We start from the raw sequence: 17410 nt of genomic DNA, 5'->3' as shown, positions 1-17410 counted from the left end.
GGGGTGCTTTGCTTATTTTCGTCCCCATTCGGCATGACGCACACGGGTGCCGCCGCCCATGGGCGGGACATTTGATCCCGTGACCTTGAAAGAGAATAATCGATTGTCTTAAATCAATATCACGTTTTAATGACGAGCACCACCGGGGGCCTTCAGCCGGGTGGTCATTCCGCCGTCGCCTGATACAACTACGGTGCCGCGATCGCGGTCGGCGACCCTGCGTCGCCGCCCGAGCGACCGGCGCTTGTCCACAATCGCGGCGCGGCGGCCCGGTCGCTGCGCTCGCCAGATGCATCGGGTGCCAACGTGGGTGGCCGATGACACGGTGGTGTACTCGCGGAACAGGCACACGGTCGTGGCGAGAGGTCGCCGCTCACCCTCGGTGGGCAGGGGCAGGCCTAGCCTCCTGGCACGGTGTACTCCTGGCACGCCATGAAGCTGCGAAGGAAGCGCCGGTTCACGCGGCTACCCGGATGCACGAACGGCTGCTGCTGCGGCGCCGATTGCTGCTCTCCGGGATTATCCGCAGCCCCAGTAAGCGTAGATGCCGAGGAGCTCCGCTGCGAGCGCCGCTTCCATCTATAACATGCGGTGGTAACAAAATAATTCAAAGCCGTTGGGTGGTAAAGTTTCGGGCAGCGCTAAACTTGAAAGCAGAGTGTCCAAGCGCGGGTCGCTATTATAACGTTCCATTGTCTTGTGATTTCCTAATATCCATCACTGAGAAGAAACCATTTCTTCCATAACAATAATCTCAGTCCTATACAAGGAATTGGTTCCCGAGAACTGTTTGGTCAGTTTCCGGTTAGTTTGCTCAAATATTGTTATGACGATTTCCCAGGGCCCTGTTCTTACAAGCCGTTCTACAGTGTGAATTGTTCTGTGAATGCAATCTCCGTTTGCGGGGCTGTTGAACTGCATACGCTTTAGAGGTAATCTGCGCACTGTTTATTCTTAAGGTCTCTCCATAGTCACTCAAGAGACCCCTTTTTTTTTGACCCAGACTGTGTCCACAGAATTTCATCCATACAAATTCAGCCATACGCCATCCCCCCAAGTGCGTGTTTTAATTTAAAAGCACACCTTTTATGTGCTTTGGAAGTGATAAATAAATCGTTTTCCACGGAAAAGAAGAGAAATCCTTCTAGGGGCACTAACGCATGGCTGACCAATGGTCGCGGACCGTTTCATGTACAAATTCAAAGACCGACCATCTTGTAATGCGCTGAGTATACTGCTGAGTATACTTGGATAGTCCACATTTTACGAAAACAAAGACGTGAGCGACAAGAACATCATTCTTGTCATTGTCTGCTGTCCACTTCCGTTGTTGTCAGTAGTTCGCAACGTATTACAAACCGGTGGAATACAAATTAACCAACTTTTTGCTATACTGAAATGTCGGCGGTTTCCTGAGAACTATACATAGTATACCATCTGTATACCGATTTTATTAGTTCAATAAAGATCTTTGTATAACGTGGTTAAGAGCTTGTGTTCAAAGAGTTCGAACAATCATTTGCGATTGAAGGCGTCCCGACTAATTCAAATGTATTTATAGAAGTGTCTGAAATTATCTCCATAATAAATTGCATTCTTCCGATAGCTCATTTGAAGAATTGACTAAGTACCTTTCGGGCAAGGAGCGCTCATCAAACGATTTGGAAACTGAACGTGAATTGTAATGAAGTTATGTTTGCTTAACAAAAATATAATGACTAGCATCACTTGCGACACATCCGTCCACAAACTGCTGACAAAAGCAGTGGCGTTTCATTAGAAACTGCAAGTGGGCAGCTTTCGGGGAATAAAATAATAACTAGAATGGCAATGTATTTCACAGACAATCCCAAGCACGGGTATCTGGAAATTGTTGCTCGCTATATCACTTCTGCTACGCAGACGTGAATTCACTACTGCTCGACTTAATATCGCAGTGTATAATCATTGCACTTGGACATTGGGATCCATCGTGCAAGCAACTGCCTGCTCTTCAGGTGGCCCATCTCAACTTGCTGATTGGCCCTATAATCTCCCATGCGGCTTTTAATACAAAGCCCCAAATGAAAACAAAAAAAGCACATTTCATAGCTGCCTCCGTTTACTCATACGGGAAAAAAGTTGGCAGAAAGAAAACTAACTGTGTTAAATGATATATTCTTGTCGCAAGAAGAAACATTGCGGAATTTATTGCTACAACGTTACACGTCACCTGTGGCAACTGTACAGCGCACCCAGCGCGAGCAGCGTCAGCACCAACGCAGCGGTCGGTGCGGCGGCGAACAGTACAGTGAGCACGCCGGGAGCTTCGCTGCTGCCTCGGGGCGGTGCCGAGCATCGAGCGTCCGGCGTGAGCACGTGCGGCCTCGGACACAGGCACACGGAGTCTACGCAGCGCAACAGCGGGTTGCTGCGGCGGCACTGGCGGGAGTTCACGCACGACTCGAAAAGGGCGCGGGCGCCGCCGCTAGGCACCTCGGGCGCGTCGGCCATCTTCTTTCTCTTCCTCCTCGGCGAGAGTCGAATGTTCTATCCTCCTATTGATATTACAGGCTACGCCAAATGCCCATAATGAGCCGGTAAAGCAGGTAAATCGAACAAACGAGGTTAAGGAAACGTGAAGAAAGTCATTAAAATTGATGTGGAAACTGATGCTCACACATAGACACACAATAGAAAGAAAAAAAGATGTTCAAACTATACATTTAGCCAAATCAGCCACAGACAACAAAGAAAACTCGCCGCGGTGGAATGCGTTCACTGTTTTTATTATCATCATCCGCAGCGGTGTAAAAAAATGTCGCAGTTTCGCCCGAAAGGCGAAGAATCAATTGCGATAGCAAATTAGTAAAGAGCTATGCGGAGTAGGGATAGTAGTTTTATCGGCTGCATAAACTTGGACACATTTGAATAAACTTAATTAACAAGCGCGGTGTCAGCGCGCCCAAGCACACAAGAATAGATCACACCAAATGACCGCAGACAACGACTGTCAAAACGCTGGCAGCAAGCGCAGCCGCCGCAGCGGGCGAATTGTTCGCGCGGTCAATCGCTTCAACCGAAACTGAGCGGCGAATATGCACAGCGCAAACAAAGGTCAGAGCCGTGTGGAGATAAGAGACGGTGCGGGCGACCGCCAGCGCCGGGAAAAGTGCAGAGGAGTTGTGCAGAGGAGAAGTTGTCGGCAGAGGAGAAGCTGCCCCCCCTCCCTCTCGCGCTACCTTCCCGCTTTCTTGCTTTCGCGTGGGAGATTGAGTGGCCAATTCCCCTTGCGCCCGGTTGCAAGATAAGCATTTCGTGAAGCTACACAGCGTCGCCCCGCCTCCCTCCCTCCCATACCCCCACGGTCTTTCGCGCGACGGTCGCGTTTGCTTTCCACCGTGCGTTCGCTCTCCGTGATAGCGCGCGTCCCCCGCGCGCTTTGACTCGCGCATACGGCGCGCGGCGATGGTTTTATCGCCTTTGGAATCTATACGAAACCTCACGGCGACGGCGACGACGACGCTGAAGACAGAAATCCGGGTGAAAGTGTCCATATCATTGCTGCCGCAATAAAAAAGAAATTGTGGGGATTTACGTGCCAAAATCACGATCTGATTATGAGGCACGCCATAGTGGGGACTCCGGCATAATTTCGACCACCTGGGATTCCTTAACCTGCACCTAAATCTAAGTAAACGGGTGTTTTCGCGTTTCGCCCCCATCGAAATGCGGCCGCCATGGCCGGTATTCGATCCCGCGACCTTGTTCTTAGCAGCCAAACACCATAGCCACTAAGCAACCACGGCGGGTGCACCGTGGTGGAACGTGGTCACTGCCTCGGCCCCCAAATTTGGAAATATGAGCAAAATAAAGGAGACACAATGCGGCAGTTTCGCCTGATAGGCGATGCATTTACAGCGAATTCAAAGTTAAGCGTTTCCCTTGAACCCTTCGGTCGATATCCTAACTATACACGTTTCCGATACGTATAGGTGTGACGCAGCCTGCGAGACAACTGCTGCTGCGCAGAAGAAACAGCGCCCTGGTAATTACCGACCGTCTCGAGATGTCGGCGTAAAAAGCCTCCATAAGCTCGGGTACGCCCTTGAGCGCACAATATGTGTAGCAGGCTCCTTACGTTGGCGTTATCAGGAGCTCTGGCACTATTGTTTAAGGCGTCGCACCTCGATGCTGTGCGCGATGAGACCAACTAGAAACTGGCGGCTTTTGTCAGCGCTCAGTGAAATGGTGGATAACGTTAGTTTCACGTTTACTGCTCAAACAACAGCATCCACACAGGAGGTCAGCAGGAATGCTATTGAATTCAGAGTATCGATAGGTGAGCGAGTTGATGCTTTCATACCAACTGGAGGTCCTCTAGCCACTGCGAAGTTTCGGCCTTAACTGTGCGATCGACCCTTCGAAGTCGTACGCGACGACCACGCCATTGTGTTAGCTGGCAAACTTAAGGAACCCTTCAGGCTGGCTTGCATTGTGCAGCCTCAGGCTGCAAGAATTTGACATCACAGGGATTTACAAGTCCGGGCGGAAGCACACTGATGCCGACTGCCTGTGTCGCGCCGCCATCGATTCGCTGCTGCAGGTCGACCAAGACGAGGACACCTTCTTGAGAACAAAAAGCACCGACAATTTCGCCGAACAGTAGCCCGGAGCCAATACCCGGAGCTAAGAAGCCTTGCTGAGTACTTGGAAGGCAAGACGGACTTTGTCCCAATGGTATTTAAGAACAGATTAACTTTGTTCTCCTTGTGTAATGGCACCCATGTGAAGAAGAACTTCTCACTAGTCCGTGCCAAATAGCTTCTCATTGTGCCATCAGCACTGCGGCCAAAAGTTCTTCACACCCTGCATGACGACCCGACCTCTGGACACCGCGGATTCTCCCGTATGCTCTCGAAGATGCAAGAGAAGTATTACTGGCTGCACCTCGCCACCGACGTCGCTCACTACGTCAGTACCTGCTAAGACCATACGATAAACACCACACCAATAACTGCGGCAGCCTACTGAGTCTCCCTACCAACCATTCCAGCAGACAGACGTAGACTTACTGGGGCTCCTTCCGACGTCAACATCAGGGAATAATTCGATCGTCATAGCCACCGACTTCCTTACCCGCTACCTCCCGAACTAAAGCCTCTGCCCTAAGGCAGTGCGGCCAAAGTGCCAAATTCTTGGTCGAGAACATCCTGCTATGACATAATTCCCAGAAATCCTCATCACCGGCCGATGAACAGCTTTTACCACGGAGCTTGCTCAGCCAGCCTGAAATACAGCCAGACAAGCCACCGCATGACCACCGCCTACCACCTGTAGACGAATGGTCTTACCAAACGCCTAAACAAGACTCTCCGCGACATGTTAGGAATTTAGGTCGACGTCGAACGCATAACGTGGGATGCCTTCCTTCTGTATGCAACATTTTCTTACAAGGCAATGCAAGAAACAACGCATGAGCAAAGCGTTAGTTCGGGCTATTTGGTAATCCATACTTATTACTGTTTTAGCGCAGAATCTATAAAAGCACAAAGAGCACGAAGTCCCGTTCTCGTACTTTCGTAGATTCTGCGCTAAAACAGTTATAAGTATCACCAAGGTGGTTTAAGTAAATTGGTTTACTGAAGGATCCCGGCAACGACGCATGGCGCCATGCTACCGAACATCAGCGACGACGACAATCACGAAGTCGCCGCCTATCTCCAGCGCGCCGAAGGAGCCAGAAAGCTCACTCATCTGCGCCCAAAAATGAGCGGAGGACAAAAATTCGACACTACAAACTGCGACGACGCTGTGTAGAATATCGGTTCATGGTCCGTGTAATGCGCACCATGTATTGGCAGGCAGGCCATGCAATGCGTAGGATCGATAACTGGTGTTACCATTAGAGTTACAGAATGGATAACAAGAGAAGGGATCAGCGCAGTCGAGGACGGCAGAAAATTAGGTGGGGTGATGAAGTTAGGAAATTTGCAGGCGCAAGTTGGAATCAGCTAGCGCAAGACAGGGGTAACTGGAGATCGCAGGGAGATGCCTTCGTCCTGCAGTGGACATAAATATAGGCTGATGATGATGATGCCGACAACGACTTAGTGAAAAGCTTTTGCAACGACCTTTCAGTCCGTATAATATAATGCCAGATACAAGGTACTCTGACATCTTGGTGCTCTGGATTATCAGGTCATGTGCGACGGTATTACGCAATCAGCGCGGCGCCGCCCACGACCTGAAGTGGTCGATATTCTACGTGTGCTAAGCCAATTTACGTGTGATAACGAAGCTAGAACCATAATTCTGACTTATTTTGGGAGTTTCCATTATTCAGTGTACTTTTACCCTTTCATCTTCTTCTTGAAGCATCGCGATGATGCTGTTTAAGAAGGGGGTCCCATTGAGACGCTCCCTTAATTGTCTTTTTCCGGCCACAATGAGCCTGTAAAAAAACAGTTATATATAAATATCTAGGTGTATTCTCTTCATCTGATTGCTCATGGAATGCACATCTAAACGACGTGGTTGGGAGAGCTGGAAGGGCACTAAATTTTATGCAACGCAATTTAAGAACTTCGGAACTAAACTTAAAAAAGACAGCCTATTTATTACGTGTTCGACCTATACTAGACTATGCCTGTGCCGTGTGGGATCCTTCGCAAGTTACACTGATTGATAACTAGAGAAAATTCAAAATCGGACGGCTAGGTTCGTCTTGGGACGGTACAAGTGGGCATGTTGAAACATCACGGATGCTGCCGGCCATAAACCCGTTCCTTTTCTTAATGCAGTTCGCTGCATCTGCGTCAGGAAGGACCAGCTGCCCGGACAAATGCGCGACGCAGACCAGCCGACTCGCTATGGCGCTTTCGGCTCCGCACTGCGCAACTGCGTCGCCGGACGAACTTCACGCAGCTGGAAGGGCGTCATCCATATCTGATGCATTGTCAGATACCCAATGTCCTGCTTTGTCGTCTAATGCTCGATGCGCGATACCGGAAATGTTCATCTACGCACGAGTTCTGCCTCCTCATATCGATGCTTCACTATCGTCAGTGCCATCACCCCTACCCGACTCTTTAAAACGCCAGAGGCTTGCTGAACCTTCCAGTGGGCATGTTGGAGCAGCGGGGATGCAGCCGGCCATCAACCCGTTCCATTTCTTGGTGCAGGTTGGTGAAGCTCCTTCTTATTATGGTAAAAAATCGAATAATGCATTTCTGATGCTCCTACCATGCCCCAGTGTTCTTTACACCATTACTTCTGATTGTTTCAATGTTATCAAACTGCTAATATTGTGTGGGGACATTGAAGACAACCCTGGACCCGATGACCTGAATTTACCACCGGAGTTAGCAGTTGTTGTTAAAACTATTGTTGCACCTGTTGACTCGCGTCATGATGAACTAAGGATAATGCTTGACGACGTCAAAAAAAAGTAAGAAAGTCAGACCGCCCTAGAACAAACTGTGTCTGACATTAACACTAGACTTGCCATTGTAGAGGACCACGTAAATAATTTAGATGAGTGCCAAACTAATGGCCTGCAACAAGTATGCGGACACAGTTCGCGAAGAAAGTGCCGAGCTTTAGAGCAGGCTAGACGATTTTGCAGACCGCGCACGTAGGGAGAACCTAATTTTTTACGGTCTTGCTGACTCGTCAAGTGAATCCTGGGCTCAATCGGAAGAAAAAGTTAAAGCTCTTGTATGCAGTAGCCTAGGTATGCAGTTATCACCTCACAGTATATCTAGAGCCCATAGATTGGGAGCATTCGTAGATGCTAAATGTCGACCAATAATTGTAAAATTTACGAGCTTTAAAACAAAAGATGCTATGTTTTCAAATAAGGGCAAACTTAAAGGCTCAGGTGTAAGCATTTCTGCAGACTTTTGCAAGGCAGCTCCTAATTGCCGAAAGAAACTTACCGAGTGTGGCAAGGCAGGCGGACAGCCGTTTTTGTTGCGACACAATAGGATGTTCATAAACAAACAATGCTTCATGTACTCCTCGCAAACCGATAATGTGTACGAAATTCCCCTGATTGCAGATCGTTCTCCGCTTTCGTCAATTGCTTCTACGTCACGGCAGAATAATCCACCAAAGAGATAGCACAAGTCTTCTAAGAGGGGCGTGTCTACCGTAGGCAACATATCTTTTTTGTTTACAAACATTAGAAGTGTCATTCACAAACGAGATGATTGGTCTTCTATCGTTGATGATTGTGCTGCAGATGTGGTTGTACTGACAGAAACTTCGCTTTCAAGTAAAATCGCTGATAATGAAATTTTACACTGCCACAATGACTATAAATTCTTTAGATCTGATCGAAGTGGAAGAACAGGCGGTGGTATGCCTATTGCAGTATCAACGCGTCATTTCTGTCAAGTTATACTAGTCATATCTCCACTAGAAATTGTGTCCGCATGCGTTCGTTTGGGACATCACGAAGTAATTATTTGTGCCTGTTACCGCCCACCTCAGTCTTGTTCCACGTTCTGTGATTCTTTACATGACTTTTTAAATAACATTCTAGTACGATACCCAAACTCTCCCCTTCTAGTTTTAGGTGATTTTACTTTCCCGGATATTTTGTGGGATAGCAACCATGGCTTAATTTGTACGCATACTAATGAAAGTTCTAATTTTGTTAATCTCTGTCACGATTTCAATTTAACCCAATTAGTAAAAAAACCTACGCGAGTTACTGCTAACTCATCAAACGTGCTAGATTTAGTCCTTACTTCAATCCCAGATGTGTTTTAAGCATTTACATATTTGCCTGGGCTAAGCGACCATTGTATCCTTCACTTTCTTTGCAACTTTCCTTTCGAGCGAGCACCACAGCACAGCAAAATCATAAGTGATTATGCTAGAGCAAATAGCGCCGCTATTGACGTCGAAATGCAATCTTTTTGCGAATCGTTCCAGCGCTTCTACGCGTATAATAGTGTAGAAGAGAACTGGGCAATTTATAAAACAAAAATGTTTTCGCTTATCGAGTGATAAGTGCCTCCTTGGTTCACTCCGCTGCTCAGCCGTCTACAAAACAAGAAAAAAAGAATTTACAGAAAAGCAGCATCAAGTGATAAAGCTGACCGCTGGGCAGCTTATCAAAACTGCGTCTCTGATTACAAGCGTGAACTTGAAGCGGCCAAGCACAATTTATTTTCAAGCACTTTTCCTTCGCTGCTTCGAAATAAACCGCGTAAATTTTGGGAAGTGGTTAGCGGTAAACCGAAACAAGATATCCAACTATTTGATAAGACGGGGAATGTCATACCATCTGATATGTGCTGTGTTGCTCTGCATAGTGTATATAAATGTTCGTTTTCTGATGATCAGTCTTTTTCATCACCCGTATTTAATAACCTCTTGTTTCCCACGATGGATCCCATAATCATTGACTGGGTTGGAATAACAACTCATAGAGAATCTGAAGGTATCTGCACCCGGCCCTGATGAAATAACTGCTCAGTTTTTTAAATGCACTGTGACCTACTCATCTATCATTTTATCTAAACGTTTCAAGCAGTCCTTAGAATGCGGTGTGCTGCCAAACGACTGGAAGGCGGAGAAGGTGGTGCCTATTCCAAAACAAAGGTAACCCTTCATGCGCTATCAACTACAGACCCATTTCGTTAACCAGCATTCTCGGGAAGCTTCTGGAACACATCATTTTCTCTAATCTCTTGCTATTCCTTGAATCCAACAACTTTTTTAGTAAATAGCATGGTTTTCGAAAAACGTTTTCATCTGGGACACAACTATTTATGTTTACTAATGACCTGTTCTCATCTCTAGACCGAGGTTTTTTCATTGATTGCATCTTTTTAGACTTTGAAAAAGCCTTTGACACAGTATGCCATCGTCTCCTTCTTCTGAAATTAGCAGACTTAACATTGACCACTATTTACTTAAGTGGATTGAATGCTTTCTCGACAAATGAACGCCATTCGTATCTGCTAACAATTCCGTTTCACCAACCTGTTTTGTAACTTCTGGTGTGCCCCAAGGCTCAGTCCTTGGGCCTCTGTTATTTCTTATTTACATTAACGATCTGCCGGAGAAATTGACCTCTAACATTCATCTTTATGCTGATGACTGTGTTATTTATCGTGAAATAACTAACCCAGATGATTCATTTTTACTTCAATCTGACCTTAACACCATTTCTTCGTGGTGTAACCGGTGGTTAATGAAATTAAACGTCAAAAAATGTAAAATGGTGAAATTTTCTCGTGGTAGTGCTGTTTCTACATCCTTATACAAAATTAACAACACTATTTTGTCCTCTGTCACTTCCTATAAATATTTAGGTGTTCACATTACTAACAACCTGTCGTGGCAAACTCACATTGCATACGTGACAAACTCCGCCAATCGAACACTACGTTTTTTACGTCGCAATTTTTCTCGCGTGCACTGTTCCCTCAAACTTACATTATATAAAACGCTAGTAAGATCTAAACTAGAGTAGGCTTCATCAATTTGCGATTCCTCTACAGCACAGCTAGCATATTTACTTGAAGCCATTCAGAGTCGCTCTGCACGTTTCATTGTATGCAATTATTCGCGCAGTGCCAGTGTATCTGCCATCAAAACTAGCCTTCATCTGCCAGACCTACCATCAAGAAGGAAACTCGCCCGGTTATCACTCTTTCATAAAATGTACTATACTAACCCAGAAATAAAAAATTACCTTTTTATATCACCCCCTTGTATTTCATCGTGAATCGACCACAACGTCCAGGTACAAGTACCAACTTGCCGCACAAACATTTTTCTTCAATTGATTCCGGCCCAAGACAGCATCCGAATGGAACCACCTCCCCGCCTCGGTCGCCAGCAATCCGGTTCATTCATCCTTTCAGACTGCTGTATCTAACATTGTATAATGATTCACCACTCCTCTCTGCAACGCCATCAGGCATTGAGAGTATGTTAAATAAATAAATAAATAAATAAATAAATAAATAAATAAATAAATAAATAAATAAATAAATAAGAGGGGAGAGTGCTTCACTTAAATGAAAAATGAGCTTGAGTGGGAACTGCTTTCCTCGCACCGACAAAAACTTCGGTTGAAATTATTTTTTCAGATATTTAATGATAAAACAGGAATTACCCCAAAAAATACACTTTAAAGAGCCTCATTATCGTGCATATATAGAACTGACCATGTTTTCAAAATAAGAGAATTGCGTGCCAGGACCGACCTACTCGCAAAATCTTTTTTTTTTTTTGTTAGAACCATTAAAGAGTGGAACAAGTTTTCTCAAGTGCAAGTGTGCCGTAAAAATGAAGATTTGTTTATTTCAATGCTGTAACCCCTCTGCTGTAGCGCCTTCGGGCAATGGGAGGCAATCTCTGAATATAGAATAACAACTTCGGCCCATGTGTTAGCGTAAGAGGATAGATAGATAGATAGATAGATAGATAGATAGATAGATAGATAGATAGATAGATAGATAGATAGATAGATAGATAGATAGATAGATAGATAGATAGATAGATAGATAGATAGATAGATAGATAGATAGATAGATAGATAGATAGATAGATAGATAGATAGATGCTGGCACGCCTAGGGACAAATGCATAAAACATGAGCAAACAAACTTCGCCCCCGCAGTACCGAGGCAAAGTCAGATATTCAAGGAGCAAAAGCGCCTAGACTCGGTCTCTCGCACGCGCTTTCACTCGCTCTTGCTCACAAACGTCGGGCGATTCCTGAAATGACCGTCTAGTGTTACGGAGCGGGCCGCTCGCTCGCTTGTCTCCTGTCCCCAGCGAAGCGCGCGCAGCGGACCAGCGTTTTTGCGAAACAAACATGGCGACCAAGCTAGCACGAGCAGCAGTGGCATGTCGTCGGCGTCGTCTCCAAACGCGGTGCTGGTAATATCAAGTCATATATTCAAGACGAAGATGCATTTTTATTGAATACTTGTAGACTAATAAAAGCAGGCTTGGCTTATAGTCTTTTTACAGTAAGTTTAACCTGTTCTAAAGTTGGCGAAGCAAAGCGATTCCTCGACCGGCAGTATCTTCGACCTTGTTCGACAGGTGGCGCAACAAAAGCGCTCGGCTCTAGAGTCACTAGAGAGGGAGAGCGAGAGAAACAACTTTTATTGAAAACGGCAAGTGTCAGAGGAGTTTACCTCCCCTCCCTTAGATGGCGGCCAGGAGCACTCGGGTCATAGCGGCAACTTCGGCTTGCCTGATGACTTGTTGTTGGTCCTCGCTGTCTGAACTGAGCAGCGTGGACTCCCACTGCTCCGTGTTCGTATATGTGTTGTTTGGCCCCCCACAATGTTGGGGCAAGCCCAGATTGTGTGTCTGAGGTGCACCCGCTGATTACAGTCTTTACCCAGAACTCTACTCAGAGAGTCACTGGATAAAAAAAAATTCCAGTGACTCTACTCCGCTCGACCGTACGAGGGTTCGCCGAGCTAAAACTATTGCTTTCCTGCGGCGCTCCGCTGCCGTCCCCGCAAGCCCGCGCATACGCTGGCCCGTGAACCCGCTCAAAATAATTTCTTTAGTAGCTCGCGGTTAATCTTGCGTACAAGCATAAAGAAAGCACATTACTTTAGAGGCGTTGCCGGCATTGCAGTTCAATGGATCAGATAAGACGGAGGGAATACCATCGGCGCTTTCAGCAAGATTAAGTTGGCCATATCACAGCCAAGCATATAAGGGGACTTCCATGACCCTTTTCATGCGATCGCGGAAAAATTCCACGGTGAGCGGCGGCGTGCCCGGTATCGAATGTCAATTAAAGAAAAGTCAGCAACGCAGCCGGCATGAAAGCTCCGAATTTCCTTTGAAACGTACTAATATAGAGGTATAGTATAAAGACCAACGGCCATCTTCAAATTTAAGTGAAGCGAAGCTTTCGCGAAGCTGCTAGTGAAATGCAATAAATTTGCGTACTTTATTCCTGCGTCTTTGACGTTGGTACGATAAATGTACACGTGCGATTTCGTCCTAATGATTAGAGGTTCAGGCTTCTGGACCTGCACTTCGCAATTTGCTTTGTGTTCTTCATTGCTTCTTATAAATTTTAGAATATGCATGGTCACTCCACCATTGTGGGTGTGTTCCACAGAATGGAATTTATCGTCATTATCTGCACGTGGCGTTCATCTAAAAGAGATAGTTGGCGTTGGCGCCAACTATCTCTTTGAAGTATACGTGAAGTATACGTGCAGCTGTATCGATTGAAGTATACGTGCAACTGTGGCCTAATCGATACCACGTAGAGATTATATTCAGTAGGAAATCAAATTTGAAGGTAGTGCACAATGAAATATGCTTCATACATAAATCCCTACAAAGATGGACGTTCAAGAATATTGGCATGAAACTGCTAGGCTGGACAAAGCATTGACTAAGTTGCAATGCAGTCATCTTAACTAACCATGATGATGACGTGCCATTTGACATGTTTTTAAATGCGTAAGCATTTCTATGCCTACCCAACGAGAAACCTGTCCGTCCGTCACGTAAGACGAATACACTGGCTCGTACCACGGTAAGCAATCACTCATACCCCCGTGAGCAAGTGAAACATGCAATGGCTCATACCCCCTTAAGGCTGATGCTGCAAGCGCTCAGCAAAGTGATTAAAATCACCCATACAACACACAGAACAGCATAAATTTCAATGAAAGAACAAGCTCAAAACAAGGATCCGAACCATCAATAAAGCATTGCATATCCACCTCAACAGTTGTAGTGGTGGTTTTGCAACACCTTCGCTGGAGTGCGCTGGGTAACACCCTTTTTGGGTGGTCGGGTGTGAGTTATAGACACATTCACACCCTTTTTCAGGTTTAAGTTTACTGCGTTTACAGTGTATTATTTTGCACTGTATGCCACGTTAGTGGTATGTCGTGAAACGCAAGTGACTCAGCCCGACTTGTCTGGCCGAGAAGCGGCGGAATATCACCGATTGCGTTGCGCGCGCTACAAGTGTCCGCTTGCGCGACGCAAGAAGCGGCGCTGTCATTTCTTGTTCACTTGGCTGCTTACTCGCACCGCGTGAGGAAACTTGAATGCGCCGGCTCGCGCCCATTTCTTTTGATAAATTAAAAATTCGCTGTTGTCATAACCTCTGATGATGCGAAAAGTCATTAATCTTGATTACAATACAAACGCAGCAGTGAAAGATGCAAAGCATCATAGAAAGTCTACAATGTTCATCCAATATTATTTTAAATAAACGGATTTCTTGAAAAAATTATGGCCCAGAACACAAATGACAACACCACCCAAGACCGATGCAAATGCTACGAGCACGCGTTTTGAACAAAAGGTTTACCCGTCACGGTGGCTCAGTTAGCTAAGGCGTTGCGCTGCTGAGCATGAAGTCGCGGGATCGAATCCCGACCGCGGCTGCCGCATTTAGATGGCGGCGAAATGCAAAAAAAAGCCCGTGTGCTTGCGTTGTAGTGCACGTTAAATAACCCCAGGTGGTCAAAATTAACCCGGAGCCCTCCACTACGGCGTGCCTCATAATCAGAACTGGTTTTGGCACGTAAAACCCCAGAAAGAAGAAGATGAACAAAAGGCTTTCATGACTCCAAACGACGGAGAAAAGGCGCGATACACGTACCGACATTGCATATGGCCTATCATTAGGATAATTTGCGCGGGTCGCCGCACCACAAATTATGGCGGAAAATCTCTGCAATGGCGCCCCAGCGCAACGTCATGCAACGCCAAATAGACGTTTGAAACAGCCCTTCCTGTGACACTCCTCACGACATATTCCTTAAGCCAATCAACAAACTGACACGGCGGCTATCTTCACCGCCGCCACATACATATTCGAGAAGTTGCAGATGCATTGCACGGGCTCCCGCAAACTCGACACTCCCGCTCACTTTCTATTTGAAGCGCTAACGTCGGTCGCAATGTAATTGACAAGGACCAGAAAAAAGTATTAGTGGATAAAATGTGCAGCTACACGTCATTTTTCGTCTTGGAGAAAACGCAATATCGCATTTTGCGAAACTTCCCCTTCCCTGCACAAATTTCAAAACATTTGACCTCTCGACAGCCAATGAGTGAGTCAACGCAGCGGATAATGGCGGCCGTGCAGCCACCATGCGTGTCGACCATAGAGCACCATAACGGTGCATCCACTTGGTTTCAGAGCTACTGAATCCAAACACATTGCGCCTCAATGGAGACCTTCGAGCCTGCTACGCGAAGGCGCGCATGCGCCGTTGATAGCATATTCGTCCTGTGTTCTCTCTTGTCCTTGTTTTTTGGCGCTGTTTTAAATTTGAGTATTAGTGGCGACCGACGCGGGAAGGTGGTTCCACTCATTACAGGTGCGAGGTAAAAAAGAGTACTAGTACGCATTCGTACGATAAGATGGCACGAAAACGCATACATGAAGGAGATCGCTGCGGGATGAAACGTAAGAAGGAGGAGTTAAAAGTTTCTCTTATAATACAAGGTTGTGGTAAATCTTGTGGACAAGGCAGAGACGACTGTATGCACGACGTACTGAAAGCTCCGGTAAGTTAAGAGTTTGCTAAATGAGTGTAACGCTAGCATGACGAGAGTGATCACATAGAATGAAGCGGGAGGGGCGGTTCTGAATGGCTTTGAGGGAGAGGGTTAGTGATGCTTGAGGGGGATCCCAGATGGCCGAGGCATATTCTAATTTTGATCGAAGAAGTGTTTTTGTAGGGCGTCAGTTTTAATGATGCAGGAACGGCGTAGAAGTTTCTGCGCAGATAGCCTAGCGTGCGATTAGGGTTAGAAGTTAAATATTCAACATGCTTCTGCCATGATAGATCGTGAGTGATGTAAAGGCCGAGATACTTGTAAAAATTAACTTGACAGAGAGGTGCGCTATTCAGAAAATACATGCGTGTGCCACTATTGTTAGTGCGGCGTGATATGCGCATATATTTACATTTATTCACGTTTAGTTTCATGTTCCATGCATTGCACCCTATGGATAAATTGTTAAAGGGACACTAACGAAAAACCGGAAGTTGAGCTTTAATGGTAGGTTATCCTATCACAATCACAGTCATACCATTCTTACGGCGAACAGATGTTTAATAAGCGAGAAAATAGCAAAAAACTGAAGGATAGGTGCTGAAGCCCCTTAGAATTTCCCGCACTACACGTTCGTGACGTCGGAGATTACAAAAGCAGGCCGGTCGCGATTGGTCGAGAGCGATTTATCGCTGTTAATAAAACGCAAAATGAAATACACCTTAAACGTACATAAACAGAATTTGCCAAATTTTTAAACCGTTACAAGCGAGGAAGTACAAGTTTATCGCAAAATTAAATAAGAAAAAATGGCACGGCGATACGTCCGGTCGTGATAGTTTCGTAGTTTCGTTTTTGGTCCATGCATCATCGCGCCCGCCTGTTCCGCTTTACAGTGTTGCAGTGTTTGGTTGCGTGTTGCGTGGCTCGAAAAACGTTGACTTCGCGGAAAACAGCCAGAAAATGCCTCGTGTGTGTAGTGTTGAGGGCTGTATAAACGGCCCCAAGGCGCTTGCTCAGGGGCAGCGGCAGTGTTGACTCGATTGTGTCTTTCATGTGGTGCCGCGCGGTGAGCCCCCGGCTCCCCGGCGTTCGCAATGGCTCAGTGCTCTGCCGATGATAAAACGGCAAAAGAGCCACAGAAACCCATGGTGTGCTCTCTGCATTTCTCGCCCTCAGATTATGTGTATAATCCTACAAAAAAGTATCTTGGCGTGACCAAGAAGCCAGTCCTTTCTCGAGCAGCTGTGCCCTCAATGCGGCCTTCATTAAACCCCCTACCGGAGCCCCTGCAGCAGCAAACTGGCGGCTCGGTGAGTGCTGAATGTCATTAAATAAAGCCACAAAATAACCAAAAAAAGTACGTGCGCAACTTTCTACGCTTGTTCTGCGCGAACATCGTCGCCTGGCGGACCGGACACACGCCTTCCGTCGACGAAAACGAAGCTCTGCTTTCCGCCGGCGCGGCCGGCGGCTCACCGCCATCGCACGCGGAAACATCTACCGCTCGAGCACGGAGGATCATTTCGCGCTCCGTTTCACTGAATATCGCTGAAATACAGTCCTGCGTCCCTGGCGAGCTCTTCGTTTCAAGGTTCAGCGGCAGCTGCAACGGTATCCATCGCGGCGAACGCAAACGCAGCAGGCCATGCAGCCATGATGCAGCCAGCGCCTCGGCCGTTTACGCAAGCGGTGACGTATCATGACACATTATGATTCGCTGAGAGCAATGAAATCTGTGACGACACTGCTTCAGCGCCAAATCTGGGGTGAGAGAAATTGAGGAAGAGATATTTGGTCTTTCTTTACGAATTTCTCCGCTAATAACTCATGTTTTTGCACCCAACTAAAACTGCATGCATTCCTGAAGGTCCCTCTTATATTCCAGCTGAAC

The 17410-nt window shown here is 46.5% G+C and overlaps 1 protein-coding gene across 1 annotated transcript in view; it reads left to right on the top strand.

Annotated features, from left to right (window-relative positions):
* The first annotated feature begins 6992 nt into the window (after positions 1-6992).
* LOC119462375 (nucleosome-remodeling factor subunit BPTF-like) overlaps positions 6993-17410 on the top strand; it is a 64578-nt gene continuing 54160 nt past the window's right edge. The window contains 1 exon segment of the mRNA XM_049672957.1: positions 6993-7163. Within this exon segment, the coding sequence (XP_049528914.1) occupies positions 6993-7163 (171 nt within the window).

Source organism: Dermacentor silvarum, chromosome 8 (genome assembly GCF_013339745.2).
Source record: "Dermacentor silvarum isolate Dsil-2018 chromosome 8, BIME_Dsil_1.4, whole genome shotgun sequence".
Lineage (NCBI taxonomy): Eukaryota > Metazoa > Arthropoda > Arachnida > Ixodida > Ixodidae > Dermacentor > Dermacentor silvarum.
The sequence above is the reverse complement of the archived record's forward strand: the minus strand, read 5'-3'. Positions and strand labels throughout refer to the sequence as shown.